The following is a 13,930-nucleotide window of genomic DNA, read 5'->3' as shown; positions in this document are numbered from 1 at the left end:
AGAAAACACAAACAAAACCAGCATAATGGAGAAAAAAAAAAACCCTAAATGCGTACACTTCAATTTGCAATTGTGATCCAAGCGTTAGGCACTATAAGTGGTAGGTGCAATACTGCATACATTGGAAGCTTTAATCTGAGAACATTTGCCTTCAGGGTTTTGTAGTTTACAGTAGGTGGCACCAGAAACAGAAGACGAGCCATGTTTTCAGTCTTTTCAACAACTTTACCTCGCCCACAACAACAGTGATGAACAGACGTTCAGAAGAGTTCAAACCCCGACTGTCCCACTAGAACTGCATACACGCTGAATGCGAAGCGTGAAGTTGTTGATACAATGCACAAATAGTGTCCCTTTGGAAACCTGAAAATAAAGAAAAACAATCTGTGTTGTGCTGCCCTCCATGCCCTCCGCCTGGCCTCAGTCGTATTGGTGGCCCATCTGTTTGGTGACTAGCATTTGGTAGACTCCCTTTTTGGCTATCAGCTGTTGATGTGTCCCCTCTTCGACCACCACCCCTCCCTGGAAGACAGCAATGCGGTCAGCATTTTGAATGGTGGATAGACGGTGCGCCACGATGATGCAGGTCCTGCCCATCCTGGCCTGGTCCAACGCCTCCTGCACCACCTGGAAACAGAATGATGGTGGCGACTTCAAATTAACATCTAGCCGCTTAGACGTTTTCCTGTTTCATATTCTGCTTAGATTCAGTTGATGAATTTAGACTTTTTGTTGTGCGTTTAGAACAGAATAGAATAGAATCAGCATTATTGTCAACAAAATTCAAAGTGCAGTTCAGTCGGTGCCTCGTCATAAATAAAACACATTATTAAAAGATACCAAAATATTAAAATAGACACATATTGCTGTTTATAGTCCCTGGTAAGATTTCAGGAGTGTGTGCGTTTTGCCATTTGTGTTTGTAATCCTTAATTAAAACTCCAGCAGGAAAACTACTTGCGCTCATTCCCACAGGTCACTAGACCTGTGGGAAGAGGATTAACACTCACCTTCTCACTCTCAGTGTCAAGTGCTGAAGTGGCCTCATCCAGAAGCAATAATTTAGGGTTGCGGATGATGGCTCTGGCTATGGCAATCCGCTGCTTCTGACCACCAGACAGTTGTGTTCCCTTATCTCCTGCTTGAGTGTCATATCTCTGCTCATGCAAAAAGAGACAAATAAATTAGCTAAATAACTCCGGCATGCTAAAAGCCCAGCTGTAACCTTTTCACAGATGTTTTTACCCCATCCGTGTATTAATGATTTCATATGACATGGGATTAATGGGATAAAGCTATTGTATATATAATATACAATATATATATATATCCATACAACCAGAAAAACCTGTGAAACATTAGTCGTGCCTTTTAAAAGCAGAAGAAAGGAAAGTAATATGTTTTATTATTTACCATTTATTTATTTTAGTTAAAACAATGGTGGCACACGGGGCCTCCTGGCGGTTACCTCTGGGAGCTGTTCGATGAAGCTGTGGATGTTGGCCGCCTTAGCAGCTGCCTCTATCTCGTCCATCGTTACCGTGCGGCTGTTGTCTCCATAGGCGATGTTTTCAGCCAGGGAGCAGTCAAAGAGCACAGGCTCCTGGGACACGATGCCTATCTGGGATCTCAGCCAGTGGATGTTCAGCTCTTTTACATCGACACCGTCTAGCTCCTGATGGTGAGAATCGCAGCGGAGAGGGTAAGAAATCAACCAGTAACATTTGTATTTGACTTATTTTGTTTGGATTCCACCCTTGCCTAAGGCTTAAATATTTATATTACAAATATTCTTATTTGCCTTTTGTTTTCCATTTGCAATTTCGCAGCAAGCAAGTAATTCTCACTGTACCTGTAGGGCTATTGATCGAGTACACCAGCTCTTTCTGGGAACTATATTTACTCAAGAACAGTGCACCAAAACGTGTTATTAAAGCAATACGCTGATACACTCTAAAGCGCAAAGCTGCACAGATCCGTGCTGAACCAGTTTTAGGATTATTAAGTCAACAAGATTAATGTGCAAACAGACACTCGTGGTTGAAGAGAGACTTCGTGATCGGATATGAGAAATCTCGGCTTATACGACTTCCGTCGAACCCACACCCCACCCCAAAAGATAAAATCAAACGGAAATTACAGTATTGATAAAAGTACACACGCTACACCGACCTCACAAAGCCTCAATGTGTCATCAGTACATGATTATGCCGTTAACTATTTGTGTGCTGTGTGACCTCTCACCACTCTCCCAGCTCTGGGATCATAAAACCTCTCCAGCAGCTGGATGGTGGTGCTCTTTCCACAGCCGCTACTCCCCACCAACGCCAGAGTCGCTCCCTTTTTCAACTTCAGATTCAACCCTTGGAGAATGGGCACATCGGGACGCGAAGGGTAGTTAAATTGAACATTTTTGAAGCATACGTTGCCGTCAAATTTCTCCTGGAGTTTTAAGAGACAAGAAAAAAAACAGCAACGTTGTTAAGCAGCATTGTTAAGCAAAGTCATTTGTTTTCAAGTAAGTATTGTGAGTGGGGGCGTTGCAATATGTACCGGTGACACGCCTTCCTGTGAAAGATTATCAATGTCCGACTCTCTGTTTATGAGCATCATGAGGTGGGAAGCTGATACTTTGGCCTTAGCGTAGTTTGGAGTGAAAGCGTTTGCCTCTCCGACGGCCATTGCCCCAAACACAACAGCTGAAACCACACTGAGAGAGGAAGTAAAAAAAAAAAACACACGTTAGGCTGTGCACATTTTCACGAGTTAATGGAGTGTTACATGGCATTGTATAAAGCGAAGACAGCGAGCAATCCCGTGTTCACCTCTGTGTTTACTTTGTGTTCATAGATGTTCGTACGTGCTGTGTAACACCCTCCATCGGGACTCCATCTTCTCATCTCCAACAAATCATTTTATTATTCTCCCAAACGAGATGTTGACTTACTGCATGTGTTTGCTATTTCAATGCGATAAATGAACAGGTGTCTGCAGCTTACAGGTCAAAGTTCCACAAGATTCCATAATGTAGTATTATACTACTATAATAAGTATTATACTATTCCCCACACACACACCAACAACTTTCATCAGCAAATATAGGGCTAGAAACCTACAGGCAAATGTGTGGCTGAACTAATGGAGAGTCAGAAAGGCATAATTGGATTTAGCATACATTTTGTGTTATTTAAAATCTGTTTTTTAATCTAGTTTGAGTATAATTTGAGATTATGCTTCCATCCATGCCTGTTTTTTATGGTTAGTTTGGCTGTTAGCAGGATTATACAAAAATTGATATCAATCAAACTCATATATCTTAGACGTGTGCTTGTAAAAATATTCCTGAAAGTTAATGTTTCTGTGTTTTACAGTCTTATGATCCTTTTGAACGTTAGCGTGGAAAGAACTTTGGACTACCTCTTTATGTAACGGGTATAATAAAAATGATGGTTCCACCCCCCCCCCCCCCCACACTGAGTTAAAGTACAGTACAGTGACCCTTCATACACTTCAAGCCAAGGTAATGATTGAAACCCACATAAACAGCCTCGCTTCTCAGCAGTAATACATGAGAGGTACAGACACGCTGCCTGGTTACTCACAGGAATACGTCCTCGGCATCCATCCTTCCTTGCTTAATGAGCCAAGCCCCAAAGCTGAAGCAGGCTGCATAAGCAAAGTAGATCATGGCCTGGGAGAAGGAGTAGGTGAAACCATACACATGGGCCTTTTTCTGGGAATTTCTGTGCAGAATATTGGACAAAAATGACATGAGAGGGAGAATGGCCTCAAATAAAATAAAAACACACACAGGTAAAATGTAGCATACTTGAATGGCAATTCAAGGTTTTCCTGATACAAGGATTCAAATGTGGGTTCTCTGTTGAGAGAGACAACTGTACGGATATTCTCAATGGCTTCTGTAGCAATCTGTGGAGACAAACCATGCAGACATCTGTATTCATCCAGATCAAGGTTTAAAACATGCAGCTACTGACCAAAAAGAAGCCTAAAACTCGCAACCTTTCCAGCTTTCTCCAGCTCCTTCTTGTCTTTCACGGCATGTCCAGCGAGAAGGTTCATTTCCGCAGCTCCGGCAAATACCATGATGGGCACCACAACCAGGATGAGCAGGGTCAGCTCCCAGCCGAACACGAGGGATATGATCACTCCCGTGCCCAAGTTGGCGAGGTTCTGTGTCAGTGTGGCCAGACGTACTCCAGTGGCCTGACCAGACGAAAATGGTGGGAATAAAAGAGGTGACAATATCATCAATGCCATTAGATGGTCTTTGTGTGGCCTTTTTGTTGTGTTGTGTTCAGCTGTTGGCACTTACCCCTTGTACTTGGGCAGCATCTGTGGCCAATCTCGTAGTGAGCGCACCAACACTGTTATTGGGATTGTCAAACCAGCCCAAGTCCTGAAGCAAACGCAGGTATAAACATTTTACAATAGATTACAAATCAGATATTTGAACAGAATCTAATTTATTGACAAGATTAATGATCAAATAAGAAACAAGAAATGTTGAAGATGGACACACACACACACACACACACACACACACACAACAATGAGTGGGTGTAATTTGAACAAAAATGCTTAAACTTTCACCCCATTTTGATTCAGGAATTGCTCAAATCTAACTGTTAAATGGAAAAACACGACCCCAATATTTCAAACTAGCGAACAAGACAAGGACAAAAACAAGTCTTATAAGAAATACCCAGAACCCTTCAAGATCCTCTGGATTATAAGGCAAATAGAGACCGTAAAATTAATATTGGAACCGGAGGAGGATTTCATGCAACACCCTGTGTAGATCTGGAATGTCTGCTCTTTGCACTCACCTGCTTCATCATAGATGTGAAGGCATTGAGTCTCAGCTTCAGGGTCAGAATCTCCCCAGATTTACCAAAACAGAAACCCTGTTGAGAGTTTGCAGAAAACATTTGCATGAAGATTCACCTTCCCGGCATGTGTTTAGAAAGTAAAATGATTGCCTGGATAAATGGAGTGTGTCTGTGTCATAATGTAATAATAAAGTGTAATATAACATTACAAGGCTGTGAGACAGTTATCAAGCGCTCAGTTATTAACCAACCTTAGTTTAAATTTGGTTTGAAGAAAAAGCAACACCATTACTATTGCCCGTAACCTAATAAAATCTATCTTTAGAAAGGAAATGTTTTTGTCTTTATTTATTCAGGTCTAAATTAATTAAGAATAACTAACGAATATGTATATTTTGGTTAACCTTTTTCCACTCTCTAGGGAGGTGGGTTTTCGAGCTTCGCATACAACTTTCGTAGCAATGATATATTGGTCTTCTCATCTAACTCTGCGGAATAAATGCAATTTTCCAAAATGACACATTATTCCTATCAAGGTAACGAGCATGCACCAGAAGGTCAGTGTGAAAGTGATGCATACATGTATACATGCATACCTGTAGAAACATGGTGACAAACGATACACCTCCAATGGCAGCAAACATGAGCGAAAAAAACGTGGATTTTTGCCTGACGATTTCCTGGTCTGGCTCTGCAAACACCTGATAAGTGGGAAAAACTAAAGCATCACAGGCTTTCTACAACATCTGAGAAATTAAATCCCCAATCAAACTTTAATATTAAAAGACATTTTGTGGCATCAAGCAAACATACAGTGATGATCTTTGAGAAGATGACAGCGAACGCTGGCTGCATTGCTCCGTTGATCACAGCACAGACGGTTCCCACTAGTAACAACGGCCACTCCGATATGTTGAGACGGATAATTTTGAAGAACGACGCAGGGACAATATTTTCTTCCTGCAGAAAAATGAAGAAAGAATGCAGAAAGAAGCATGTGTGGGACTGAATTTAGGGCTCGATTTAAGTGTGTCAGACTGAGATATTTAGCATTGCTTTTCCTGGCTCTGCTACATATATGCTCCCTCCAACATTTGTAAATCCCATCCATTACTATTCATTCAAAACGTGTGAAGCAATTACCGGTAGGTAAAGGCTCAATAGCAAGGACAAATAAAAGAGGCAAGAGGGGTCAGCCCTGCTTCCATGTCTTGAAGTATTTGGAGCAACAGTGCAGAGGAAGAACATTCTCACCCATGAAGGGACAAGAAAACTAACATCAAAATCATTTCCAACCTCTAATGATAGGTCTCCTGGTACGATGATGATACAAAGCTGCAATTTTGACAAAACCTGTTTCGTCTGTTCTACTCCCGATGCTTCTTCATGTGCAAATGTTCACATGTGCCGTATGCAGCTAACCTCGTCCGGTTTCTCTGGGTCATTTTGTAGCTTTTCTTTTTCCTCTTTCTCTCCCTCTGAGGCAGCAAAAGAGGAGCCTCTTGTGGATTTTCTCCTGAACAGAGAGGAGTGGGAGAGGGACACCTCCCCCGGAGACATATTACAGTCTACATCCTCCTCCTCGTCAACTTTCTGAAAGGTCTGAAATACAAAGAGATCGGAGGAAACCACAGACACAAATTATGTCAAAGCAAAATTCCCAAATCAAACTAAATGCTGTGTCAAGATGTTTCTGCGTCTAGTTCACCTGCATAGTGACCAGGGTATTGTAGACTCCCTGCGTTTTCATCAGTTCGCTGTGAGATCCCAGCTCTACAATTTCACCTCTTTGGAAGCCAGCAATGACATCAGCATTTCTGATGGTTGACAGGCGGTGGGCAACAATTATAGTGGTACGACCCAGTCGCACCTGCAAAGATAAAGTCATTTTTACTGACATTTACGAGAATGATTACACTCATTTATGATCAGTGCCGTTTTGAAGACGATGCAACGGCCAATTCTGTGTGCAGTGTCCATTCCAACATGGGGAGGTGCCATCCCATAACTGAAAATGGTGGGAAAGTACAAGGCGTCAAGTCGAGTCGAGTACTACACACGGAACATTTGGTACTGTGTGACCTCTGGGGACGTGTGGAGGAACGAGGAACATGAATTACCTTTGGATCCTGTCAGCATGTGGGAAGATTAAAAAAAAGTAATAAAGTAAGCTGCCGTCTTTGGCAAGTAAATGAGTCAGAGAGCACAGAAGTATTTCTGTTGCTGGGGGATTACTGTTAATGTATTACTTTATATTATTTATGTTACAGGGGAAATGGGTTGAGCGTAGTAATGCAAGTCATGGTCACTCATGTCGAGTCCTGCCCTGCGCGTCCTTTTTTGACAGTTTTTAATCCTCCTTTCGTGCGTTTTTTTGTTGGTAAACTTTTAAATAAAAGGATTTGTTCAATGCGTGGTCATTTGAGACCTTGTGCCAAGGTTGTTACAGTCGATCTTTTACTTATAACCCTCTGTCTACCTTTAATATACCGAGTCTTTTCACCCCATCGTGCCCAAAAACAAAATAAGGATCAAAAGTATTAAAATGCAGAGCAAACATTGAGGCTGCGTCTCGAGACAGAGCTTATGACTCTGTGTGTGTGTGTGTTACCTTGTCGAGTGCAGCCTGCACAATGGTCTCACTCTCAGCATCGAGTGCAGATGTGGCTTCATCCAACAGGAGGATTTTGGGGTTGCGGACAAGAGCTCGAGCAATCGCAATCCTCTGCTTCTGTCCTCCGCTCATCTGAGTCCCTCGGTCTCCAGCCAGTGTTTCAAACTTCTGTTCGGCCACAACGAATTCAGTGTTAGCCAGTGACGGACAGAGGTCGTTAAAAGCTTAAAAATAAGGAGGATTCATAAGTGCAGTCTTACGTCGGGAAGGTTCATAATGAAGTCGTAAGCATTAGCTTCCTTGGAAGCTTGTTCAATCTCCGCCTGCGTGACATCAAGGCGGCCATATCTGATGTTTTCAGCGATTGTCGTGGCAAAGAGGATGGGCTCCTGACTCACCACTCCAATCATCTCTCTCAGGTAGCGGAGGTTAAGAGAACGGATGTCATGATCATCAACAAATATCTATGAAACAAGAGCAGCAAAACCAAACTTTAAACAATGTAGCTGCCAGATAAGTAGGGGGGGGGGGATCCTACTACATATAATACTATAAATAATATTATAAAGGAAAGAAGATCTAAAACTAACTAGTAGATACTTTAATGGTTCAGTGTGGAAGTTTTAAGGTCATTTAAAAAAGACAAGGTTGCTATGTTTCTACAGGGGCCCAAACACTGGCCCTAGAAAAGGCCTTTTATTCCACTACTGGGAGAGTGAATGGCGGGACAGTCACTTTGCTCCATTCTGCAACCTCACAACAAGAAACTACTAAATCATGCCCACTGGACATTTAAAATGGGCTCATTAAACACGTTTACAGGTCTTGGGAAGCACTATTTATTCATTCATTCATCTTCTTGAAGACATGACCATGAGAAATCTCATCTTCAGCTGCTTATCTGAATCTGGGTTACGGTTCAGGGTTGGAGCCTATCCCAGCTTACTGTGGGCGAGAGGCATGGTGCACCCTGGACAAGTCGCCAGTTTATCGCAGGGCCACACATAGACAGACAAACTCTCACAGTGGTACCTACAGACAATTTGGAGTGTCCAAACACCAGTGGGTGTTTCTGGAGGGGGGGAGGAGGCCGGCGAAACCGGAGAGAACGTACAAACGCCGCACAGAAAGGAATCAAACCCCGAACCTTCTTGCCGTGAGTCAACAGCACTACCCACTGCACCACCTTCATGCCCAAGTACTATTATAATTCTTCTATATTCTTCTTCTTCCTCCTTTGTCTTGTCTTGTCTTTGGCATTGCATTGTGGGTAAATTAAGCGGCACAATTTGACAAAACCGGTCCCCTTGTGAACAAAGGCATCACTTACCGATCCTTCCTGAGGATCATAGAACCTCTGCAACAGCTGGATCGTGGTGCTTTTGCCGCAGCCGCTGCTGCCCACTAGCGCAATGGTCTGTCCACTCTTCACACTCAGAGATAAGTCATTTAACACCTGCAAACGATAACAATGTCAATTAGGATATACGCTCACAATGTTGTTGGAGACGCGTAAACAACACGCATACCTCAACCTCTGGCCTCGACGGGTAATTGAAGTGGACGTTCTTGAAGTCAACGTCTCCCTTGATGGAGTCGGGTTTGAACCCCGCGTCTGAATAGCTGTCAATGATTGGTTCCTGTGGGGAGAATATATTTTTTTAACTGGTCACAGTTGGAAAAAGAACCCGATTCTCAAACAAACAATGGGAGGAAGGCTGTTATGCTTCTAGGCTGGGACGAGTATATTTAGATTAGCCTAATATTTATTTCCACAACTTTTTATGTTTACACTGCTTCTTTCCTTGCAGCTAAACTTGCAAAATATCTGTTCTGTATCTTGCTTCCTGTTGAGTATTTGAGAACGCTTTAAACTAGGCTGGCGATTTTACTGATGGAACCTTTGCCAGAGCAATAAACAGGTTTTAATTTCAATATGAAACAGTCACAAAATGCGAAGACAAAGACTTCATTTTCTACAGAATGCATTACCTTGTTTCCCAATATCAGTGCTTCTAAACCAGTTTGAGTGTCCTACGGATTGATCTAAATGCAGGCCGATCTCCTCTTCCTGAAATTACCCTATAATCCCAGAAATAACCCCCCCCCCCCCCCCCCCCCCAATTTGTATAGATCTCTTTTTGTGCTGTCACCCATGATGAGAAATCTGATACACACCTTTGTGTACCAGTACTCACATTTGGGAAGCACTTTTTCCTCACACTGCATTCACAATATGTTGAGGAAGGCCAGAACCACCGCTGTGCTACATCACCCAGACGTGAAGTACAATATGAATCCAAGCAGCAGCGGCTTCCAGGCCGACCTCTCATAACGAATTGTCGGCTGTATCAAAGCAGCCTCCCAGAGTGCAGAGCGGCTTGCTCGGTAATACAAACTGACAACTGTCCAGCAGCAAAGAAACCCTTAAGAGTGTTTTGACGTGTGTGCTAAGTTCAAATGTTTCGTAGTCCTTACATGACTAATAATGCTGTACACTTTGTAGGCAGCTCCACGGGCACTGGCAAAGGTCTGGATGTTTGGAGAGGCCTGCCCCACACTGTAGGCTCCAATTATCACAGCGAAGAACACCTAAACACACACACACACACACACACACACACACAGATTCACATGAGTTTTAGCGGAGCCAACTGTCAGAGTCTTCCTTATGACCAGTTATCATAATGTCTACTCACAGTGAGCACACTTCCAATGGTGTACTCCCCACTCAAGATGAGTGTGCTCCCGTACCAGAAGGCCAGAGAGTAGGACAGGTAGATCAGCAGGAAGGTGGCACCCATGGCAACGTTAGCAGAGATGGCCTTCTTTATTCCCATCTTCTTTGCGTCCTCCAAGTTCTTACGATATCTGTGGTGCAGTGCAGACACAGACAAGCCGGCATGCTTATTTACATTGAAGCAAGATGAGGGTCAAACAAACAAACGACATTCACCCCTCCACAGCACAGTAGATATTTTTGAGCTTTTGTGAAGGAAATCATTTTCTTTAAAATATTTTTTTTGGAATAAAATAGCTATTAAATATATCATATCTTTACTGTTTTTTTAATATTAGATCTATTAATGACTTTAAAATGAATATTCTTAAATACAAACATACACACTTTCTGTTTATTTATTTATTTAGATACTTATTTATTTGTTATGGGGGGGGGGGCTGACCGATGTACACATGCAGCCATACACACCTCTTAATCTCATTGTTCTGACCACTGAAGGCAAACACTGTCCTGATACTAGACAGCACCTCTTCTGCCACAGCTCCAGCTTTGGCATATGCAGTCTGCTCTTTAGAGGTGAACGATGTTAGCAACTGTTTGAAAGGAATCACAAAAATGGAACAGAAAACAAATTCACAGGGGCTTTTAGGAAAGGCACGCACACAGAAATATTCAGAGAAAGCGACACAAACACTTACTTTACTGAAAAGTGCAGCGGAAATTGCCATCGCAGGACTCACAGCCAAGATGACGAGAGTGAGTTTCCAACCTTTAAAGAATCCGATGATGAAAGCCACAATGAAGGTGGTGTAGGACTGGATCAGCAACCCCATCTTGTCGCCAATACCCTCCTGGATCTTATAAACATCACTGTTCAAGCAAATACATTCAACATGTCAACTAATGTTCTTCAGAATACTGTATAATGTATATATCGCATTCAAACTACAATATTTATATTGTTCTGTGAAACTATAATAATAATAATAATACAGATTTAAAATTTTAATGAACGCATGGATTCATCTGGTACCCACTCTGTGAGACGTGTGTTGAGCTCTCCTGTGTCGCTGAGATCGAACCAGCCTATTTCCTGCTTCATGATGCAGTGGAAAAACAACTTGCGGATGCGTTTGGTCTGTCTTCCAGCTGTAAGCGTCCAGAAGGACACTTGTATGTAGGCTGCCACCAGCACCACAGCCCCCATGATGGAGTAGTAGATAGAAAACCTGGAAGAAGAGACATGTTTGGACACCTTTAACAAAAAAATAGAAAGAAAGATAGAAAAGCCACTCGAGGGGATATAAGAACAAACAAACATGAACTTTAAACTCAATAATTTCAACATATTTTTCTCATACTTTCAGGCTGAGGATATAAACTTACTGACGCATGTCTTCTTGTAAGGTGCTGTTTGCAAATGTCAAATCTGAAGGCAGGGGGTAAAGAAAAACATTGTTAAAATGTGCTAGAGAGATTCCTCCTCAATGTTATTTCAGATTAGGATTATGTGCTTTGCACTAAAACTCACTGTTTGTGTTGTTTTGGGATTCTACGGCGTCCTTTATGAAACTGTCTGTCATATCTCCAAACACAATACACATGAGAGGAAGCACTGTCCCATTGACCATGGCCATTATTGTGGCTGCAAAGATCAGCACCTTATCCAAGCTGTCTGCAAACCGGAACTACAATCATGGAAGGGAGCCGGGGGGCAAAGACAGAGAAAACAGCATGTCAGTAGCTGCATTCTGTGGATACTCCTGGTCATTTGGTGACTGGAAGAGTTAATCGATTACACAATAAGATAAGGGGGGGGGGGGGGGGTGTAACTCTAAGAAGTTATTTTATTCTCACAGCAGGGGACAAGTGAAGTCCACCCAAACAACAAGAGGATGTGCTACACTCCCTTCCTCTCTCCCTGCTTGATCCTCTTACTTCATACACATGCCTCGACACACACACACACACACACACACTGCCGTGTAAGGTCGCACACGTCTAGATGTTTGACACTATTATCAGATTTTACTTTGATTAATAACCTCAGCATTTAAAACAAATGAACATAATTGTTACTAGCTCTTTTCCAACGACACACACACACACACACGCACAGACACACACACACACACACACACACACACACACACACACACATTCCAGTTTCATTTTATGACAGTATTAAAACACAGAGATATTCTCACGTTACTGAGGCCCAGGCTCAACTATTGATTTCTTTACCCAAAAACAACAGTTTGGCATAGCTGCTGAACTTCTGCAAATCTTCAGGAGTTAATGTAACGAGTCATCAAATGATTTAGGTTGTGATGTTTTTTTTGCCATAACTTTTTATTTATTTATTAATATTTTCATTGCCATAAATACATTTAAAAGGATGCATCTATCTATAGAGTTTACCTTACCCAGTAGTTATTCCATTTTCAATATCCTCATTACTTATCTATCGTTTAACACAGTGTGAGTCCAGGCTGTTGTCATGCTTTGTTTTTGTTTTTGTTTTATCTCCAGTTCATCCATACAACTAATTATGTACATCCTCCATCTCACCATTACTTTCCATACTTCACAGGCCTGATCAGGCTCAGCAGAGTCATCATCCACCACCACCAGTGTCCGGACTACAAAGGCCATCTGCTCGAGGTAGATGGCCTTTGATCACAATGTCCCTGTCTGACAGACTAATTGTTTTCTATTGTTCCCCTCATGATCGTGTCTTTGCTGGTTAAGCTAAAGCTACACCAGGTTCAAACAAATATAAATAACAGCGTGATGCCTGACTTACCACAGCGATGGGGCCGACCATGGGCTTCTTTGGCGATTTTTCTGGCTTCTTTTTTCCATTCTTTTCTTTCTCACTGAAAGTCACCGACAGCATAATGAATTTAAAAAAAAACCCTGCTTTTACAAGAACTGGTGTATTTTTTTCATAAAGTATTTCTTAAAACTTTAAGCCCACTAGAAAAAAACACACAAAAAAAGCACCCTTACCTTATATCTCCATTTAGTTTATCACTGGCTGCGTGTTGAAACGTTTCCATTTCGTTGCGCTCATCCATGTCTGGTTCCTGTAAGGCGGGGAATGTGTTTACACCTCCCGAGCATGCGTTTCCAAAACACAGCAGCAAATATTCAAAATGAAACCTCGAGGTTCTGGACCGCTGCTTTCCGTCTTCACGGATCCAGACCCTCTCGGTTCTCCCCGTCTATTTCCGATTGCGCACTCTGGACCAAAAGGCTCTTCCGTCATTATCACGTTTCCCCCCCACGTGGCTTTATATCAGCTGTGTGTGAGTGTGTGTGTGTGTGTGTGTGTGGGTGTGGGTGTGTGTGTGTGTGTGGGGGAGGGGGGGGTCCGTGGGATCGAGGCCCATCCTCAGTTAAAAATATTTAAGAATGAATGTATTACTTTATTTGTTGTTTATTTATTACTATTATTATTTTTCTCATAGTGGCACCTTTTAGTCCGTGTTTGGCTTCCTAATCGATGACAGTCTGTCGATATCAGGGGGCGTGGCGAAACTTTGCGGCTGCAGAGAGGGACAAAAATACATCCCCTGCTTCTCAGACATGAGAGGTGGACTTCAGGAGGAAGAGGATAGCTTCTCCTTCAGTGGGCTCAAGGTAAGACTTCCACCACGGACAACACGACAGTGAAGGGGGCAACAACCTCTTGGATGATAGGTAAAAACGTCTTTG

The 13,930-nt window shown here is 42.5% G+C and overlaps 1 protein-coding gene across 1 annotated transcript; it reads right to left on the bottom strand.

The window, feature by feature from the left end:
• Positions 1-420: 420 nt before the first annotated feature.
• abcb4 (ATP-binding cassette, sub-family B (MDR/TAP), member 4) lies at positions 421-13,290 on the bottom strand. The gene is made up of 27 exons (XM_068759580.1): positions 13,223-13,290; positions 13,017-13,089; positions 11,742-11,898; positions 11,597-11,639; positions 11,248-11,439; positions 10,909-11,080; positions 10,679-10,803; positions 10,167-10,338; positions 9,946-10,059; positions 8,997-9,107; positions 8,798-8,923; positions 7,728-7,931; positions 7,465-7,635; positions 6,562-6,723; positions 6,276-6,455; positions 5,667-5,813; positions 5,450-5,554; positions 4,851-4,928; positions 4,337-4,420; positions 4,024-4,227; positions 3,830-3,930; positions 3,603-3,743; positions 2,554-2,710; positions 2,245-2,442; positions 1,469-1,675; positions 1,011-1,157; positions 421-627 (listed from the first exon to the last, which is right to left on the bottom strand). The coding sequence occupies exons 1-27, from the start codon at positions 13,288-13,290 to the stop codon at positions 421-423; spliced, it is 3,846 nt and encodes a 1,281-aa protein (XP_068615681.1).
• Positions 13,291-13,930: the final 640 nt, after the last annotated feature.

The sequence above is a fragment of the Brachionichthys hirsutus genome, chromosome 3 (assembly GCF_040956055.1).
Source record: "Brachionichthys hirsutus isolate HB-005 chromosome 3, CSIRO-AGI_Bhir_v1, whole genome shotgun sequence".
NCBI lineage: Eukaryota > Metazoa > Chordata > Actinopteri > Lophiiformes > Brachionichthyidae > Brachionichthys > Brachionichthys hirsutus.
This window is presented reverse-complemented; position numbering and strand designations above follow the sequence as displayed.

Coding starts and splice junctions, on each gene's coding strand:
- abcb4 (XM_068759580.1), bottom strand. CDS start 13,290: ATGGATGAGCGCAACGAAATGGAAACGTTTCAACACGCAGCCAGTGAT. Junction 7,932..8,797: donor ATGATCCTCAGGAAGGATCG/GTAAGTGATGCC, acceptor CTTGTTTCATAG/ATATTTGTTGATGATCATGA. Junction 6,456..6,561: donor ATACCCTGGTCACTATGCAG/GTGAACTAGACG, acceptor TTTGTATTTCAG/ACCTTTCAGAAAGTTGACGA.